At 35.7% G+C, this 17,846-nt stretch overlaps 1 protein-coding gene across 1 annotated transcript; it reads left to right on the plus strand.

The window, feature by feature from the left end:
• Positions 1–192: 192 nt before the first annotated feature.
• On the plus strand, positions 193–17,726 carry LOC136779054 (ubiquitin carboxyl-terminal hydrolase 31-like). The gene is made up of 4 exons (XM_066736357.1): positions 193–1,486; positions 12,750–13,123; positions 13,916–15,332; positions 15,440–17,726. The coding sequence occupies exons 1-4, from the start codon at positions 584–586 to the stop codon at positions 15,560–15,562; spliced, it is 2,817 nt and encodes a 938-aa protein (XP_066592454.1). The 5' UTR covers positions 193–583; the 3' UTR covers positions 15,563–17,726.
• The last annotated feature ends 120 nt before the right edge of the window (positions 17,727–17,846 follow it).

A 17,846-nucleotide genomic window follows, 5' to 3' on the forward strand; every position in this document is an offset into this window, starting at 1 on the left:
TTCTTTAGTATCTACGGTGTAAATTGGAAGGAGTCTATTTTGACGACGGTGTTTTCTAGCAGAAAAATACGGCGAGCTTAGAAAATTTGATAATAGATGACGCTCGCTGGCCAAGACGAGACGCTAAGTGCTCAAGAGCTCAAGGCGCTGTTGGCAATGGACGCATGGTTTTGGCGTCCTTACTCAGTCGACTATCATCGTTTATGGTCGGAGCGTCAGAGAGCGGCTCTGTGGTGAAATCGTGAAAGTTCGTGGCAGTTCGTGACGGTGTGTGCTGGAAACGAGGAAAGGAAAGGAAAGGAAACGAAGGGAAGGTAAAGAGGAAGAGAGTGGAAGATAGACGAGTGTAGAAGCAGAGAGGAGAGGAGAAGAAAGAAAGGAAATATCTCGCGGAGAGCCGATGGTGACAGAGAAGAGGCAAATGGCCGCCGTGGGTGAGAGCGGTTAACGCGTATGACGTTTTTACGCGGGTTAAATGTTCGTATACGCGATGTAAAAAGGTTCGCCAGAACGACTGTGCGTGGTTAGGGTGATGCGAAGGTCGTCGGTGGACGACCTTGAAAGAAAAGTGCGTTGACTGGCGATGAGCGAGAACGCCGAGAGAGCTGGTACTGTGATGAAATCGGTGTCGGAGGGTGAGCTGGGCGTGGAAGAGGTTAAATTGTCAGACACGAAATCCCGTGATTCGGCTTCTAGACTGAAACGAACCTTCACGCTACCCAGGAATCCATTCGAGAGCGCGAATAAGATTTCGCGGCGTCGTCCCAAGCAGCAGCATCAGCAGAGTCGCGAAAAGGACGTTGGTAAGAACGGTATCGTCAATTGTGCCAAGGAGAACACGAGGAACAACATGCAACGGTTAGTCGACAATGTTCAACAGAGCGTCGTCGTCGGCGTTGGTGTCAAGATGCATGACAAATCGAGCGGTAAGAAGGTGTTCAGGAGGCCGTCGTGGAAGAAATTCATCAACAAAATGGTGCAGCACATGTCGAATGTCGCCAGCCAGAATCACAAGGGCTCCCACAGGGACGAATTGGGGTCTAGCGCGGGAGATATCAGGGTACCTCCGACCAGACCGGCCCACATACCATCGGACAGGGTTCCCGGTGTTATTGGCCTAAGAAATCACGGCAATACGTGCTTCATGAACGCCGTACTGCAATGTTTATCGCACACGGACATCCTCGCCGAGTATTTTGTCCTGGACCAATACAAAGTCGACCTGTCCAGGCGAAACAAACTCAATTCGAAAAAGTATGGGACGAAAGGCGAGATCACCGAGCAACTGGCATTGTTGCTCAAGGCTATCTGGAGCTGCCAATACGACCCGGAGATGAGCACTGCCTTTAAGAGCGTCGTGGACAAATACGGCAGCCAGTACCGGGGCAATTTACAGCACGACGCTCAGGAATTTTTACTCTGGCTGCTCGACAAGGTACACGAGGATCTCAACCAAGCGACGAAGAAAAAGTACAAGATCATCAAGGTACTAAAAATTCCCTTGAAATTATTCAGCTCGACCCTGCAATCTCTTTTAACGTCTCCTTACGGAGTCGAAAGATTAATGCGGTATTTACGACCGAAATTCAAGCCTTGCTATTCCCTTTGGCTAAGAACTCATACTTGCTTTTTTGCCATTGTTCCTCTGCAAAACGGTGAGAGCTGTATACTATATATGTGTTAGGGCGGCCAAACTTGCTGTATAAAATAATAGTATTGTCTCGCCGACGATATTATTGCATCACTTTGTACTTGATTGTCATTGGTATACAAACTTAATCTAATATAGACCTTCCAAATGAGTTGTAATGTTCTAGGGGAGGAGGAGAATTGTTTGCTGCAGTCTTCTGGGTCCTTGAATTCGTTGAAGAAGCAAGCCAGTTGTAGTACAATCGTATCGAGGCCTTAACCTCATTTATTTTCCCTGTCCAAAAAGTACGTGTCTCGCTTGCTGAGCGCTACACCACTATGCCTACCCACGTATACACCGGTTACTTTCCTGCAGAACACTTTATTTAAAATCAAATGGCGAGCATAATTTCCTTGGGAGAGTTCGAACGAAAACCGCTTGCCAACACTAAAATGCATCGGGTTTCCTTCCACGTAGCTCAGGAAAAATTGTATAATCCTAATCTTCCATGTTTATTTTCGATACACGTACGTGTGTGATGCTAGTTTTTCTGTGTATACAAATTTGAAAAGAACTACTGAAAATCACAGCGAACACGTATATCAGTAAAGAGTATTACAATACTCTTTTGGAATGTAGTTATTTGTGTGTGTGCCGTTTGCTGCGCTATCGCGAGCAAAGCGTCGCATAGCCAGTTTGGAATCCGTTGTTCAATTAATCTTTGCATTTCGATAACCGTCGATTGACTCGCAGTAAATTCTGCATTATCCGAGTGTGCAGTTGGACAAATAAGAATGAAAAAATATGTATCATTGATCGAGCTAAGGTATCAAGAGTCGTCGTCAATGGCATGCTTCTTCTCCGCTGCATTAATATTTTAATCTTTCGTCCAGTCCAGCAGCTGGTAATCAGTGATTACATGAGTTGGTGATGTAAGAGGGGCGGGTAAAGGGTGGGGGACAGAGGAGAAGAACCATAAACTGATATGAATCACCACGCGCAGCGAAGAGCGAATGCACAATTGAGCTGCCGAACCACAACGAATGTTTACCAAATAATTCTTGGAATTATTGACTAAATTGGCACGAAAGTTTCGATTCATCGATATTAACGTTCTTTTATCAAGTACTTTTAGCATTCTCCTACGTCAAGGTACTAGTGTTCCTTTCGCTATCTTATCGCTTATATTTCTTCGTTTACAAACTGTTTGTTGAGCTTCCGATAAGAAATCATCTTTTTAACGGACCAACCGATAATCCGTATATAACGAGGTCCAAGAATTCCACCGCAGCTTCTCCATCGCGATTACTGACGTCACAATCGACTTTTCGTTGAATAAGCTGGTGCGAGGATCGACTAATTTCTTTGTTAAAATATACTTTATCCTTTTCTAAATTAATTTATTAATCTATGTACAAGAATCGGCTACTTATTTGTGCATATCTCTATTAATATTGGTTTTCGCAAATCAAATGTCTTCCAATTCAGGTCTAAGAGTTTTGTCGATATTTCTCAGTCACAACTATAAATGGAGCGGCACGCCCGTTTTTTTGTATGGACAAGCAGATTTAAGGATTCGAGAATCATCTCACCTTATTTAATTAATATTTTTTGTATGTTCTTGTCGTTGATACACTAATGGATATTTTGATCTCTTTAAGGTCGAAGTATACTTTCTACAACTTATTGTCCAAGGATTTTATCAGTTCTATTTCATTACACGCAAATTTCTGAATGCAAGGTTTTTCTTATTTTTCTTAATTAATACTCATTCAATTTTAGACCTAGTTAAATAAACTAATTAGTCTCTTGATTCTTTTAACGTTAAATTATGTTATAAATCTATGTCCAAAAATATTTTCAAAGACTTCTCAATTACTATTGTAAACAAAGTGCCTTGCACGTCTTCTGCCCTGGATACACGAATTAAAAAAAAAATGACTCATCTCGATTTTTTCCTTATCAATATTCGTCCAATGCAAAATTATGTATTAGTCCAATTGCGAATTATGCATTCGTCCAATTGATGTTCAAGAATTTCGACCGCGAGTCTTCTTAATTATCGCTATTCTAAACAAGTGTCTCTCGCGTCTTCACGCTTGATTCACGGATTCGAAAGGAAAAACATTCATCTCGATATTTTCCTTATCAATATTCATCCAATAGCGAATTATGCATTCGTCAAACGGCGGATTATGCATTCGTTCAATTGAAGTTCAAGAATTTCGTCCGAGTCTTCTCAATTGCTATTGTAAACAAAGCGTCACACTCGTCTTTTCGCCTGGATAGGCAGTTTCGAAAATTGAACACTCATCTCGCGCTTGTCCTTATTAATATCCGTTTAACGGCGAATTATGCGCTCTCCAAATTGCGTCATTGCGCTTATTGTGCAACGAGACTGAAAATAGCTATTGATTAGACCTTTCCAGCAGGAATTTGTGTTCCGAGCGCGTGTAAATATTCTGGAATCTTTCGTTATTGGCTTGACAACAGTGATTTTATTCACAGGTCTGTTTTCGTCGTCTGTCTACAATTTTCATTGAAACTTTATAATACTTCTCGTGTATAGGGTCCGCCATTTGAAACATCCCAGAGCGTCGTAGGAGCATAAGCATAACAAAAAGACGCTTATCTCCGTAAGTATGAAGGATATTAAATCTTTGCATATGACCTTTTCCGAAGCTTCTCTTTATTTGCATTCAAACGGGTTTTATGCCAAATTTTCATATCATTAATAGTTATGGAGATAAAAATTTTCTTGCATGCATGTTTTCGGTCATTTTGAGTGGTAGATTCTGTATACTTTCTACCATAGATGCAGAAGAAGTAAGAGACAAAAACAAACACACTACTTGGGACCAAAAACTTGACCTTTATGAGTCACTATATTTAGTAGAAAACTCATTAATTTTCATACGATAAATACGAACATAATATAGACTTAGCGTATATTCGAGACAATTCCTACTTTGTACTGGAAAATACCGCAAAGATTAATGAGCCAATGTCCTACGTTCACAACGCTCGTTTCAATGCTCGATTATTCACAATTTTTCCTGCACTCGCGTCATTATTTGCCTGGAGAGAATTGGACCAAAGAGAAACGTTACGTATATTCTCACCGTTCATTATTTGCTTGCGGAATGGGGCTGAAGATTAAAAATTCGAATATTCGCAGCTTTCATCAACGACATAAATGGACGTGCCAATCAGAAACGACAAACAGCTATTGCTTAATTACTCCACATTGTTTTTTATCATTGTAAACGCGAATCAGGATATTTGTAAAACATATATTTGTACAAGGCTAATAATATGCCCGAATTATCTACAAAAATAAAGACTCTAGGTGGAGCGAGTCACGCGTGAATATATAATTAAGATGTTTTGTCTAAGTATAGAAAACTTTTGTGTTTAATCTCTTTCGTATGATCGGCCTTGACTGGCGGCTTGATAAAAATGTATATACAGCCTGGCAATGGAAAACGTACGATTTTGCGATTATTGAGACACGTGTCTTCGTCGTTGAGTGTTTACATTGAAGCTGGCTAAAAATGCCACAATTTCACGTGCGTAAACTGTGCTTAGTGTTTTGTTAACTCGATAATATCAGGAAGCTCTGCTACTTTGTTTCGTCACAGCAAAAACTGATTGGTTCCTTGAATATTTTTTTTCCTTTCATTCCCCTTCCCTCTTTTTCTATAATAAATTTACAAACCTTGGTAAAACCCAAAAAACAAGCTTTGCCTGTAAAAAAACAATGCTGGAAAATAACAGTTTACATTAATTTCTCAGCATAAAATATGAGTCTTAGTTTAATCTGTCAGAATTCAGGATTCTATCGGAGAACCTTGACTAGGATCGCACTTGAAGTTTATTACGAGTAAAATGTCATACCAGAAACGCGTGGTCCTGTAGCATTAAGAGTCTCATCGTGATATCCTTCGGGACTCGTTGACGAAATGGAAGCTCGAAGCCGGCGAGGATTCTTAAATCGGATGATACCTACCGAGGCTTAAGGTTGATCCCGAGTTGATAAGAAGAGTCTTCGAGATTGGAATCTTTTTACGGCTTTTAAAATGGATTACGATAAATATTATTAAGATCGGTATCGCGTTGGATAATATCATCGACGAGCGATGCATTTGAAAATTATTTTTTAAAAAATATGAAAAGAGACGCGTGCGATCTTTCTACATCGTACGACCGTGATCACGATAGACTAGTTTCTAGCAGGCTGACCTTCGCGCAGTGGTGCACATTGAATCACACGTCTCAACGAATTAATAATCCTCCTCTCCCACTCGTCAAATCCGCACGCACAATTAATTTTCCAACAAGAACTACCATCAGGAATTTTCCTTGATTATCGAGAGAAATTCGAAAGAGTGGTCGAGTGAAAGCGTCGCACTTTGACCTAGATAGATGAATGACGATAGTGAGACTTTTCCAAAGGAAAGTTTTCCCTTAATGAAATAATTACTCAATCTCCTTCTAAAACCAGCCCCAATTATCCTAATTGCGCCATTTCTATCGGCTACCATTGAGATAACCCTGCGTTGTACCCTAAAATTGCTTAATTTTAATAATAATAATGGATATTGAAGTTACAAGACTAAAAAAGGTCGAATAATTTCTGCTATGTACTAGTTTATCATTTTTAATTTCCGATAACTGGTTGATTATGGAAAATAGAGAAATGCAAAGAGACATACGAGGAAACGAGAGGAAAATATGCAGATGATAGCAAATTATTTTCATGTATATATGTATATTTAGAAACTCGGTAGAAACCGGTAGAAACGTAATGATGGTTATAGGTTAATAATGAATGATATTCTCTCTCGTGGCGCTTTGCTTTCGAATTCCAACCGTCAGAGCGCGTTTCTTCGCCATTTTATTCGGCCGTTATAATTCTTTTGTTTCATTGTTTAAAACTGTTGGCAATTTTTCTTAACTTTGTTCGATACACAAGGATTAATTCGAATTAAATTTGATAAAATTTATATTCATTACTAAATTTTATATAATTTATTGAGTAAATAAAATAAACGACCCTTTAAAAATGGTTTAATAATCACGTACAACTCTTTCACAAAACGGCTACATTGAGATTTAACAATATTACGTAACAAGTTTTAACAGTTTTTCAATCTGTTGCATCATATGTTCGACCGGAAGTTCACCGAAAACAAAAACCATTTTTTTATATCTATTATTTTTTAGCATAATATTTATTAAGTTTTCTTTCAAATTTTCTCTCTTAATTTGTCACGGACTGTTTTTTAGCTCGCGATCGCAATTTTAACTCGATAGGGAATTAAATTACAATAGATTTAATTGTACACTTTCCGTACTGTGATTTTCAGCCTAAAATCATAGATTGTGGCGTTACGCAAGAAATGTTTACAAAACTTCCTGCTTCCTCTTTCACGCTCTGCAGTGACTATGGTTAACTAAAAACTGGCTGTGCCAGCATGAAAACTCGAGGCACTCAATTTTTGTAGAGCAGGTCGATAAGATAAACGCGAGAAATTAACGTTCAGCCACTCATTTTCTTTGCGGGAGTTTATTTTTGTGATTGCAGGCGTTGCTTTTCCGTTGGACTAAATCGCAGTGGGTTTCAATATTTTTTTTTAGAATTTTTAATCCATAAAGTATAGGCATTTTTCCATGTATTCTTAGCAATTGTTTCGAGTAAAGATGTGGTATACATATGTGTGTATATATATATATATATATATGTATATATATATATATATAATTTATTTAATTAGTACTAACTAAAAATTTGTTTACTGTTACCCTGCTCTCTAAAAGTGAATCGGTAATCAAAGTATCTGAAAATTTTGTAAAAACACATTTAAAGATTAAAAACAAAAATTAAACATCTTTCTTCCAATTTTCTTGTGACCCTGAGCAAATAATTATTAGAAAATTTCGCGACAATTCTAAAATCGTGAAATCGTGACGAAAATTTAAAGTTAATTTTAGTAGAATTAAGTAGATTAAATTGATTAATTCATTTCTATCTTTTCATCGTTATAATTTACGATTGCGACGGTTAAGTGGCCGTTGCTGACGTTTTATTGGCCACTTCCAGCGATTTTCAGCCTAAAATAATGGGCAGCAAGATTACGTAAAAAAAGTTACTGAGAACTTGTAAACTTCCTGTCCGAGACTGATCGAAAATCGACTGAAAACTGTCGCATTACTAAAGAGCCAATTAAAAGTGTTAAATTAGCGTAATTAATTGGATAAAATGAAATCAGGAAATTGTGTGATGCTGGTCTTCTTCTTCCGATAAAAAGGGAAACGGTAGTGACTCTACAGCAGCAAGTAACTTGAAAAACTAAGGTACTACTCTCTTTTATGCGAAGTTTGACCATACTATCTAGATCTATTTTTTATTTTAAATGAATATAGATTTTGATATTGGTAACTCACTTCTGTATTACGTTCTTATTGGCTTGAGTTTTAATTTATGTTGTTGAAAGCTGGTGGCAAATTCCAGTATACAAGTACAAATTAAACTTTTTGTCTAGCACTGATCGAAAATCGAATGAAACTGTTGCATTACTAGAGCATAAATTAGGAGTGTTAAATTAACCTAATCAAAGCGATAAGATAAAATCAGGAAATTGATGCTGGGTTTCCTGTTTCAATACAATGTTGGAAATTCAATCGTCCTATTCGTGCTATTCGTTTCATGTACACTAATACAGTGAATTAAAGTGATAATATGTAGTATCGTGCACACATACTATCAACGTTATCTATAGATACATTTTGTCATTTTAAGTGGACTTTTTTCGTATACATATACAGTTACAAATTTTTATTTAATTATTTTTGTGTTGCTATGCACTGAAAAATTATTTTAGAATAAAAATTTGACAGAGAAAGTACGAACTAAAGTTATAACTGAAATGTCCAGGAATTAATTTCACTCGCTGGACACATTATTTTTAGAATAATGATTCATCACGATTTTTCAGGTAGTTCTGATAACAATGAAAAGAAAAATGATTCATATAAAAAATGTTCAATGTCCTCTTCTTAATATAAACCGTAATTTGATAAATAAAAGACTGCCTTATTCTTTTTTTAATTGGAGCCCCGTTATTTTTATTGCGCACGTATTTTTTAACTTATCTCAAGAGCTTTTCAAATCACTATATGAATTTATTATCGCATCCAGTTGTACACAAGATTTTTTTATTTGAAGCTACACATATACAAGTGTAGGTTTGACTGAGTAATATGCGTGACCACTACAGAAATACGTGCATAGTCGTTCACCTATTTTTAAATTAAAATCAAATTATAATGAACCACTGTATAAAATAATAAATTACTATAGTTTTATTGATAGCTCTCAATATCAGTAATATATAAATCATATTTTCTTATAAAAAATAAATTCTCATATTTTTTATTTACGCGTTTTATTTTGGAGTAGATCCTATTTTTTATTAAAAGCTTTTTCTTTCAATATTGTAGAAAGATCCTGAAAAATTGTGTTGATGGTTGCACAAAATTCCCTGTGTATTAAAGATATCAATAACTATATTCCCGTTTACTTGGATTTTAAAAGGTCTCGATCGAGACTCGTGGCAATTTTCAGCCGAAAATTTCGCATCTTAAATCGTTACGTAAGAATTGCTCGGAGTTACTAAACTTACTGGCCTTTGATCCACACCTACAACGAGGAGTTGATGAACCACGATCGACTAGAAACTTGTTGCATTTATCAACAGGTCGTGCCATTATAACACACACAACTACTGAAGAGTCTAAAGTCAATAGAAATATATTTTTAGTAGAATGGTCAGAAATAAACCGGTTCCAATATTGTCCCGTCCATGACGACAAATATACCATGGGAATTCTTCTCGTTCTATCCTTAAACACATAAGAGCCCCATTTTCCATTCCTTTCTAAAAAAGAAACAGGTTTCTGAAAAATCGTCAGCTACAAAATTCCTGAATAAACTACCAGGCTTCTCAATGAAATATATAAACTATATCCGAAACCAGATTATAAACTTTTTAATTTATAACCAAACTGGATTTCCAGTTTTTCTTTAAATCAACATATTACTGTAATTAATATAATAAACTACGTGTCTCTTTATCAAGATAATTTTAGGATTATTTTATTCCATTTTATAAAGCTCTTAAATCATAAGATTTACTCCATTAGTTTTTAGTCCTGATGTATAAATATGTGTAGGAAAATTTTAATGGTAAAAAGTCGTGTTTAATTAATTAAATAAAAATTTTTTTAATATTGGTAGGAATGTTTCAAATTTGGATTAATAGTTTGTTTAATTTGAGAGGGGAGTCAGGAGGAGAGGAATTATAAAGGTAGCTCGATTGGTTTTTATTTCTGATATATATATATATATATATGTATACATAAGAAGAGATATTGTTTAGTAAATATTCGACTATAATTAAATAATTAAAAAAATTATTAAGATTTATAAAAAAATGATGAAAATGCTCATTGATATTCTGTTTGGTTCGAGATGAATAGCAGGGGGGGGGGGGGGGGGGGAGTGTATGAAGGTAGCTCGAAAGGTAACACCTAAGGTGAAGCGAAACGGGAACGGTATGTTGGGTACACATGTACCGACGTGACATTGACCAATTGTAGTCCATGGAATTGTGGCTGACTCTTCGTGTTAGTCTCTCGTCATTACATCCTATGCATATAAATTTAAGACTAGTGGAAATCACTACACAGTTCCCTGTCATGAATCAGTTTTTCAAATTGTTTGTGAAAAATAAAAATTTTTTCAAAAATACCTTTTTAATACGACGTAACCTTGAAAATTAATAACTTGTGGAATTGTGACTGAGTTTTGGTATTAGTTTCGTTGCGCACGCGCTTCGCTCTATACATCTATAGCTATATAAGATAGCAAAAATAAAAAAACTCGGTATCACTCATCGGAAGATAAAAATTGTTTGAAAAAACTCTTAAAAAAAAACTTTTTTAATATGACATGACGTGACTCGAACAATAGTTGTCGGCGGAATTGTGACTGACTTCGTATTAGTATCGTCACTCTGTTCTATACATATAGCTATAAGATTAGTATAGCAATTACTAAACTCAGTACCCATTGATTGGTAGCTCAAATTGCTTGGAAAAATGTTAATTCTAAAAATTACTGTTTAATATAACGACTCAGCCTCGATCAATATTATATAGTCTAAGAATTGTATATAATTCTGAAACTATATAAACCTCGTCACTCCACTCTATACATATTCACTAGAGCATTAAAAATTACCTCGCAACTCGCTACCACTCATCCATTATTTCGAATTTTTCAAGAACTTCAAAAATCACTTCCTAAATTAAAAGTTGCACCTTCTCGTCTTCCCCTGCTTAATCACCTCGCCCAGATCAATCAATCACATAAGTCAGTCCAAGTTGATTCCAGAATTTCATTTTTTTCTCTTCTAAACTACGCCAGTGGAAAAAATCCAGCACACAGGGTAATAATTAGCAGAAGCTTTTAAGCGAGGGCACTCTAATCGATCGACTTTATTTTAGCGCTGCTCAAAAGTTTCACCGACCGACGAGCTTAGTAATCAATGGACTCGTTTCGTTCGTTGGAGAGCTCGATGATAAAGAGGCGATTCTGCCGGATATTTATCGTTAAGGGTTGGAGCGAAAGTAATGAAAAAAAGCAGACAAATTGAATCATAAATTCCGAAGGAATTCCGAGAGCTTGAACGATGCTTGGATCACAGCGACGATTTATTCGAGAAAATCGCTGGACAAGAATGATCGATGATTCGCGAATATTAACGATCAGAAATTATTTGGCTGATAAATTTCATGGAGACGTGGGAAATTTTTAAGGTGTTCGAGGCGTTTCGCGATGAATCGTGGTTTGCTTAATCGGAAAGTTACACTGTAATAAAATGGTAAAATTAGGAGATACCGAGGCAAATTACGTTTTTAATATCATTAAGAGATTTTGCAACAGTTGAAATTTCGACAGAATTTTATTTATTGGTAGGATTCTGAATTCATGGAAAATAAAATATTTCTTACGTAATAATAGCTCTTTGAACAGATGTTTTATAGTGTATTTTGCACAGTTGAAGGTTACTTTTTCTTTGGAAAATAAAAGCAGGAAGGAGAGAAAATATGAAATTTATTGGTGTACAAATTTTTAATATTAATAACTGTGTTTACACCCTTCCACTATTTTTATTCGTTGAATTACGAAAAGCTACCTGAAATGAAATTCGTTCGATATTAATAATTCTTTATGTTTACCCCTCCCACTCCTTTTTTCTGTTTTCCTCTTTCGCTCCATCTCACGAATTGTGAAAATTCTACCTGAGTGGAAAGAAACCAACGTCAGATCATTCTTGCTATTAATAAATACAGAATTATGGCGAGTCGTACTTTTTATTTACTTTGGATAACCGTGGAATCGTCTGTTCTCGTTTTATAATGTAGCACGTGTCTGAAATTTCACAAATGAGGCTGCAAAGATTTATCTAATTTTGTTGTTATGAAACATTTCAAAGATAAATTTAACCATATCCAATCCTTTTCCTTATAAACTATAACAATCCATTTAAACATAAAGAAGTAATTTTCAGAATTATTTTTTATTAATAAATAAAAAAATATAACAAGTAGTAATTATTTTTTAATCCAATTTTTTTAAGTATAATCCAAACAAATGTTCATCCCTTCTTATTTTTCCCCCAAACAAAAAAAATTATAATAACTAATAATCATGTCTATAACCGAATTCAAAAAATTCATTCCCTTTAACCCCCCCCCCCCCCCCTTCCACTTTCAAAATTCACAAAAATCAGTTCAAATGGAAAGAAAGCAATGTCAAACTTTTCTCGCTATTAATAAATGCATGATTGTAACGAGTCATACTTTTTGTTTACTCTGGATAACCGTGTTGAATCGTCTGTTCTGACTTGATGACGTAGCACGTGTCTGAAGCTTCACAGATTTATCTAAATTAATTTCACGAATTAAATTCGATAATAAAATTGAAATGAAAATTAATTTATAAGAAATCGAATTGACTGTCGAGCGTTTAGTAATTGAATATTTTTTGCAGAACTCGTTTGGGAGGCCGGACGACATAGTGGCAGCTGAGACCTTGGCGAATCACGTGAGGTGCAACAATTCGTTCGTGCACGCCGTTTTTCAGGCCCAATTTCGTTCGAGCTTGACGTGTCCTCGGTGCCACCGCCAATCGAACACCTTTGATCCGTTCCTGTGCGTATCCGTTCCGGTGCCACAGAGCCACCGGCAGATCAACCTATACGTCAACGTCCTCTACACGTCCCAGCAACCTCGGCAAGTAAGAATCGGTGTCAGCGTGAACCAATCGGCAAACGTACGAGAGCTCCGAGAAATACTCGCGAGCGACACTGGAATCGACGAGAATCACATGCTGCTCACGGAGGTCCATGACGAAGGATTCCATAGGTACTATAAATCTTCTCTTTACTGGGACAATCCATTAGGAGAACGAAAATCAAGTGTTTTTAAAATTATCATATTTAATGCAAAGGAGAAGTTGATTTTTTGTAAATTAAATAATTTGTTGTAGTTAAGGTATATGAATTTATATATATTTTTTTTAATTGAATGTTCTGCTGGTTGATTCTTTGGTATTTTGTAAAACTGTTCGATGGATAAGTCAGAGACTATTCACCCAGTTTTTATTGAATTTGACAAATATTTCTTTATATTATTTGTTGGTGTGTGTGTGTGTGCTAAGAAAAAATAAGTAATTTTAATCTTAAATTATTCGAGAATTATTAGAAAAAATGTAGTTTCGAGTTTAATGAGCTGTTATCTTTTTAATTTTTTATAAATTCTAGCTTACTTTTAGTTTGGGTACAATGTTTTAATGTAGTTTACAACCTTTTGTTAATTTAGTTCTAACATTTTCAGCAAGCACCATAAAACGTCAAAAGTTTGACAAAAATATTGTAATGCTTAAAACAAGCATGCTGAAAGTCCGTAGTTTTATTTAAAACAAAACACAACAAAAATATTTTGTTATACTCAAAATATTGTGTTATAATTAAACGTGATTTAAAAAGTTTCAACTTCTCATTTGCATTAAATTTGGAATCTTTAAAAACAACTAATTTCCGATATTCTGAAACAAAAATAATTACCTGCATGATTTAAATCAAATAATATATAATTGAATGGATTGGTATTTATTCTAAAAATTTTACATGAGCTTAAACACGTATTTTTTTGTAGGACCTTCTCGGATTGCCAGCCCTTATCAGTGATAACGGAGAACGACCCACTGTACTGCATAGAGCTTCCACAATTAAAGGAACCAACGGAACAAGCGTACATTCTATTAGTCTGGATCAACGTGTTGGTCAAAGGAGACCTTCGCCAACGATTTGGCAGTCCCTACACGATGCAGGTGTCGCGAGAAACGTCCTACGAAGATCTTCAGAAGCTTCTGCTGAAGGAAATGCATGCAACATTGGCTGACAACGTTCTGACATCCAGTCAGAGTCCTGGATTGTTCAATATTCGCGTGGCAGACCCAGCTGCTACCCCAGTGCAGGACGAACATCCCTGCATAGATCCCTGCGTGGAACACCCCTTGTACACCGAGCAAATCGAGCAAGCCTTGGCCCTCTGCGCCGATGACTCTGGCCCACAGCATGTAAAATTGATCCTGGAATGGGACGAGGCGACCAAATGCAATATTATTCAAGACGACAGTGACCAGATAGAGGAGCACGCCAGCGTGAAACAGCTGAAATCGAACTCAGAGCTTGGTGGTGCTGTCACTCTTGAAGAATGTTTCGATTTGTACACCAGAGCTGAGATTCTGGGTGCTGAAGATGCATGGCACTGCCCATATTGCAACAAGAAACAGGAAGTTGTAAAGAAATTGGGCCTCTGGTCGTTGCCTGATATACTGGTGATTCATTTGAAAAGGTTTCGTCAGCAGTCTAAGCAGAGGTCAACGTCCAAGCTGACTATGCTGGTTGATTTTCCTTTGTATGGGTTTGACATGACGCCACATCTGGCTCACAGTGGTGGTGTGCAGACGAATAATAACGTGGCTACTTTGGGTGGCCTTGGTTGGTCACCTTGGAAAAAGCCACGGCCTCGTCAACAGAATATTCACAAGTACGACGAGAATGTCTATGATCTTTATGCTATTTGCAATCATCATGGTCAGGATCTTCAAGGGGGACACTATACAGCCTTTTGCAGGAATCCCTATGATACACAGTGGTATTGTTTCGACGACACGAGAGTCGAAGCTATCACCGACACGAATTTGATAACTAGCTCTGCTTATATGCTGTTTTATCAACGAAGAGGATTGACGAATAATTCTACTGGTAACTCATCAGCGGCCTCCACCAGCTCGGCTGGGTCTGGCCTCGACCACTGGGTCTCCAAAATGCCACCGTTTCATTTTAATAATAAGAGTAACAGCAACGTTACGAATAACAAGCAAAGCAAATCACAGGAAGTATTGTGCCAGGAGAAGATCGTCGAAGAGAAGAATTTGAACAATTTCAACAGGGGCTGTCGGAATTATGCCACTCTGCAACCAAAGAAACGTAACGTAGCCACTGAGACTGAGACTGGTCAAATTGATCATTACTCTGACGACGAAGCACCTTGCAGAAGAGAATGGGTTAGTTTAGATTTGATTTTATACTTGTAAATTTAATTAATTCTATCTGGATATCCCCTGTTCTTTTTTTTAGTTGGATAATCTTGTTTTTTTTTATGAATTTTCAGGCATCGCCTAAACCTGTTCGAAGGACTTCATCGATCACTTTGACTCCACATGTACCACCTGCAATAATTCACAATTCCAGTAGTAATCCAGATACAACAGTGATACACGAATCGACGTTGTAACATACGATCTAAGCCAGACGAACGAAGGTCTGGCTTTTGGAGAGCATTGCTCAATGCATAGTGCCTGGGATAAGGTGTAAGCGTGATGATGCTAGAATATATAGGACTGAAACACATATATACACACACAAACATAGCAAAGAAAAAGACAATTCAATTGATATGCAAGGTCGTTACTTTCTCGTTTAAAGAAAATCACCGTAGTCAAGCTAGAGAGACGAACTTTGATCTTTCACTCTGAGCTCATTAACAGAAATATTCTTGTTAATACAGAGTTATATTCTCCTCTTTTTAGAGTGTCATTTTTTAACTGGGCAATGCTTGTCGAATGTTTTTTAAAATGGAAATAAGCGAGAAGAAGCACCACTGACATTTGTATTTATGATATCATGTTTGTACAATAGATTGAACTCCACTGTACGATATAGTTGTTAGGTGAAATTTTTAGAAATGGTGAGAAATTTCCTATTTAATATTGGAACTACGAGGCCCGTTTCTCCTGTTTAATTCTCACCTAAACGTTTATACTTTTTATGCATATATGGTATGATAAGAAAAAAACATGCGGTACAGCAAATGAACTTACGAGTGTCCAGAAAAGACAACAGAACATTCTGACCAGTTGCTTACACAAAACTTTACAATATAGTATTTATCGGCGCGAATTCGTGACAATAAAGTGGATCTTGCATGTGGCAAGGTTTATGGATTATTTTTTCATTTTGTACAAAGGTTAACTTTCCTGGACATTATTCGTAGTTACCCAACCATCGCTTCTAATCTATGCTTAGTTATTATAATATTTATATTATATTTGTATCATCCCACTAGTGGCCTTAATAACTGAAGAATTAATGACAACTGAACGATATTCGCGTATATACATGCATGTATATATTATACTATATAAATTCATAAATATAATTATTATTTTGAACAGTAATATTATACAATAAGACATCGATGCTATTCTGTAAAAATCTCATCTAGTCTCAACAGGATTTCTTATGAAACAAGAAATGCATATTACCGATGTACTTCTTCCATTTAGAATTTTTTTAAAGAATTTTTAAGAAAGCAGTTTTCAATAAAAATATCCTTTTAATCAATGCTAAACGAGGAACAGCTGTTGGCAAGTTAATTTTATCAAATACACTACCGGTTTTAACGATCATTCCAGATAGAAGAGGTTTATTAGAGTGCTAAAGCATAAAAGTGAGAGAGATTTATATATGTAAATTCAAATTAAATCATAACGAATGAAAGATATTTAAGTTATTTTTAACTAATAATTATTACTAGTCACACGTGTAAAGGACAGGGATGTAGCGAGCACACGCGAAATTATAGAAGATCGGTATAAAAATTAAAAAAGATTGAAATCTATTATTAACATAATTTTTTCAACTTGCGTATTCTCGTTAATCGACTGAAAGATATTAATATTACTACTATATAATTTGGTTGAAATAAATAGATGTATATACTATAATATAATATAGAAGAGTATTACATTTTACATTGTATTGTATATTAGAAATATCAACTCTTTTTAAATCGGTAAAAATCCTCCTCTTTGTAAAGAAAGTTAATAGATAGATAAAACAAGAACCATTAAAGCAAACTTTTAAAATTAAAGGAAGTGTATAAGTACCTACGATAAACGCGGAACCATTATATACTTATGATTTATCCTTACTTGTTTTACGCTCATACAGTTTCTAAGAGATTTATATTTTGTTTTATTTATATTTAGTTTTATAAGATATGTAAGTAGGTAAACATATCGAGTGATAAACTACATTTGTTGATTTTGATAGATGTTTGAGAAGAGAAAGTGAACGAATAAATGAATAAAAAGCGATATTGAGATAAACTCGAATGTGCAGTCAATTATTATCTTTTTCGAAATCTTAACACGACAAATCGCGTCTCATATTTAATTCTATTCAAATAAACTTAAACATAAATAAGTTATAAATTTAATTGTAATTATTACATTACTTATAGCAATGAGAAAGGAAGAATTGGACAGAAATTAAATTCATTCAATCATTCTTAAGAAAATATATTTATACGTAGTATGAAAGTATAAGATGTAGCCTCATTTATTTTATGATAATTTGGTTAATCTTGCAGGAATAAATTTCATATTGTGAATTTGTAAAAGTAAACGCCCATTGTTTTCATTGATAATCCTATAGAGTATAGTTGGTAGTATAAAACGCTTATATTAGGTTGTATATTTCGAGAGGAAGAATGTATCCGGCCTAAGGCCCGCTGT

Source organism: Prorops nasuta, unplaced genomic scaffold (genome assembly GCF_024137725.1).
Source record: "Prorops nasuta isolate Cenicafe-Biocafe unplaced genomic scaffold, Cenicafe_Pnas_1.2 PNAS00015, whole genome shotgun sequence".
NCBI classification, from domain to species: domain Eukaryota; kingdom Metazoa; phylum Arthropoda; class Insecta; order Hymenoptera; family Bethylidae; genus Prorops; species Prorops nasuta.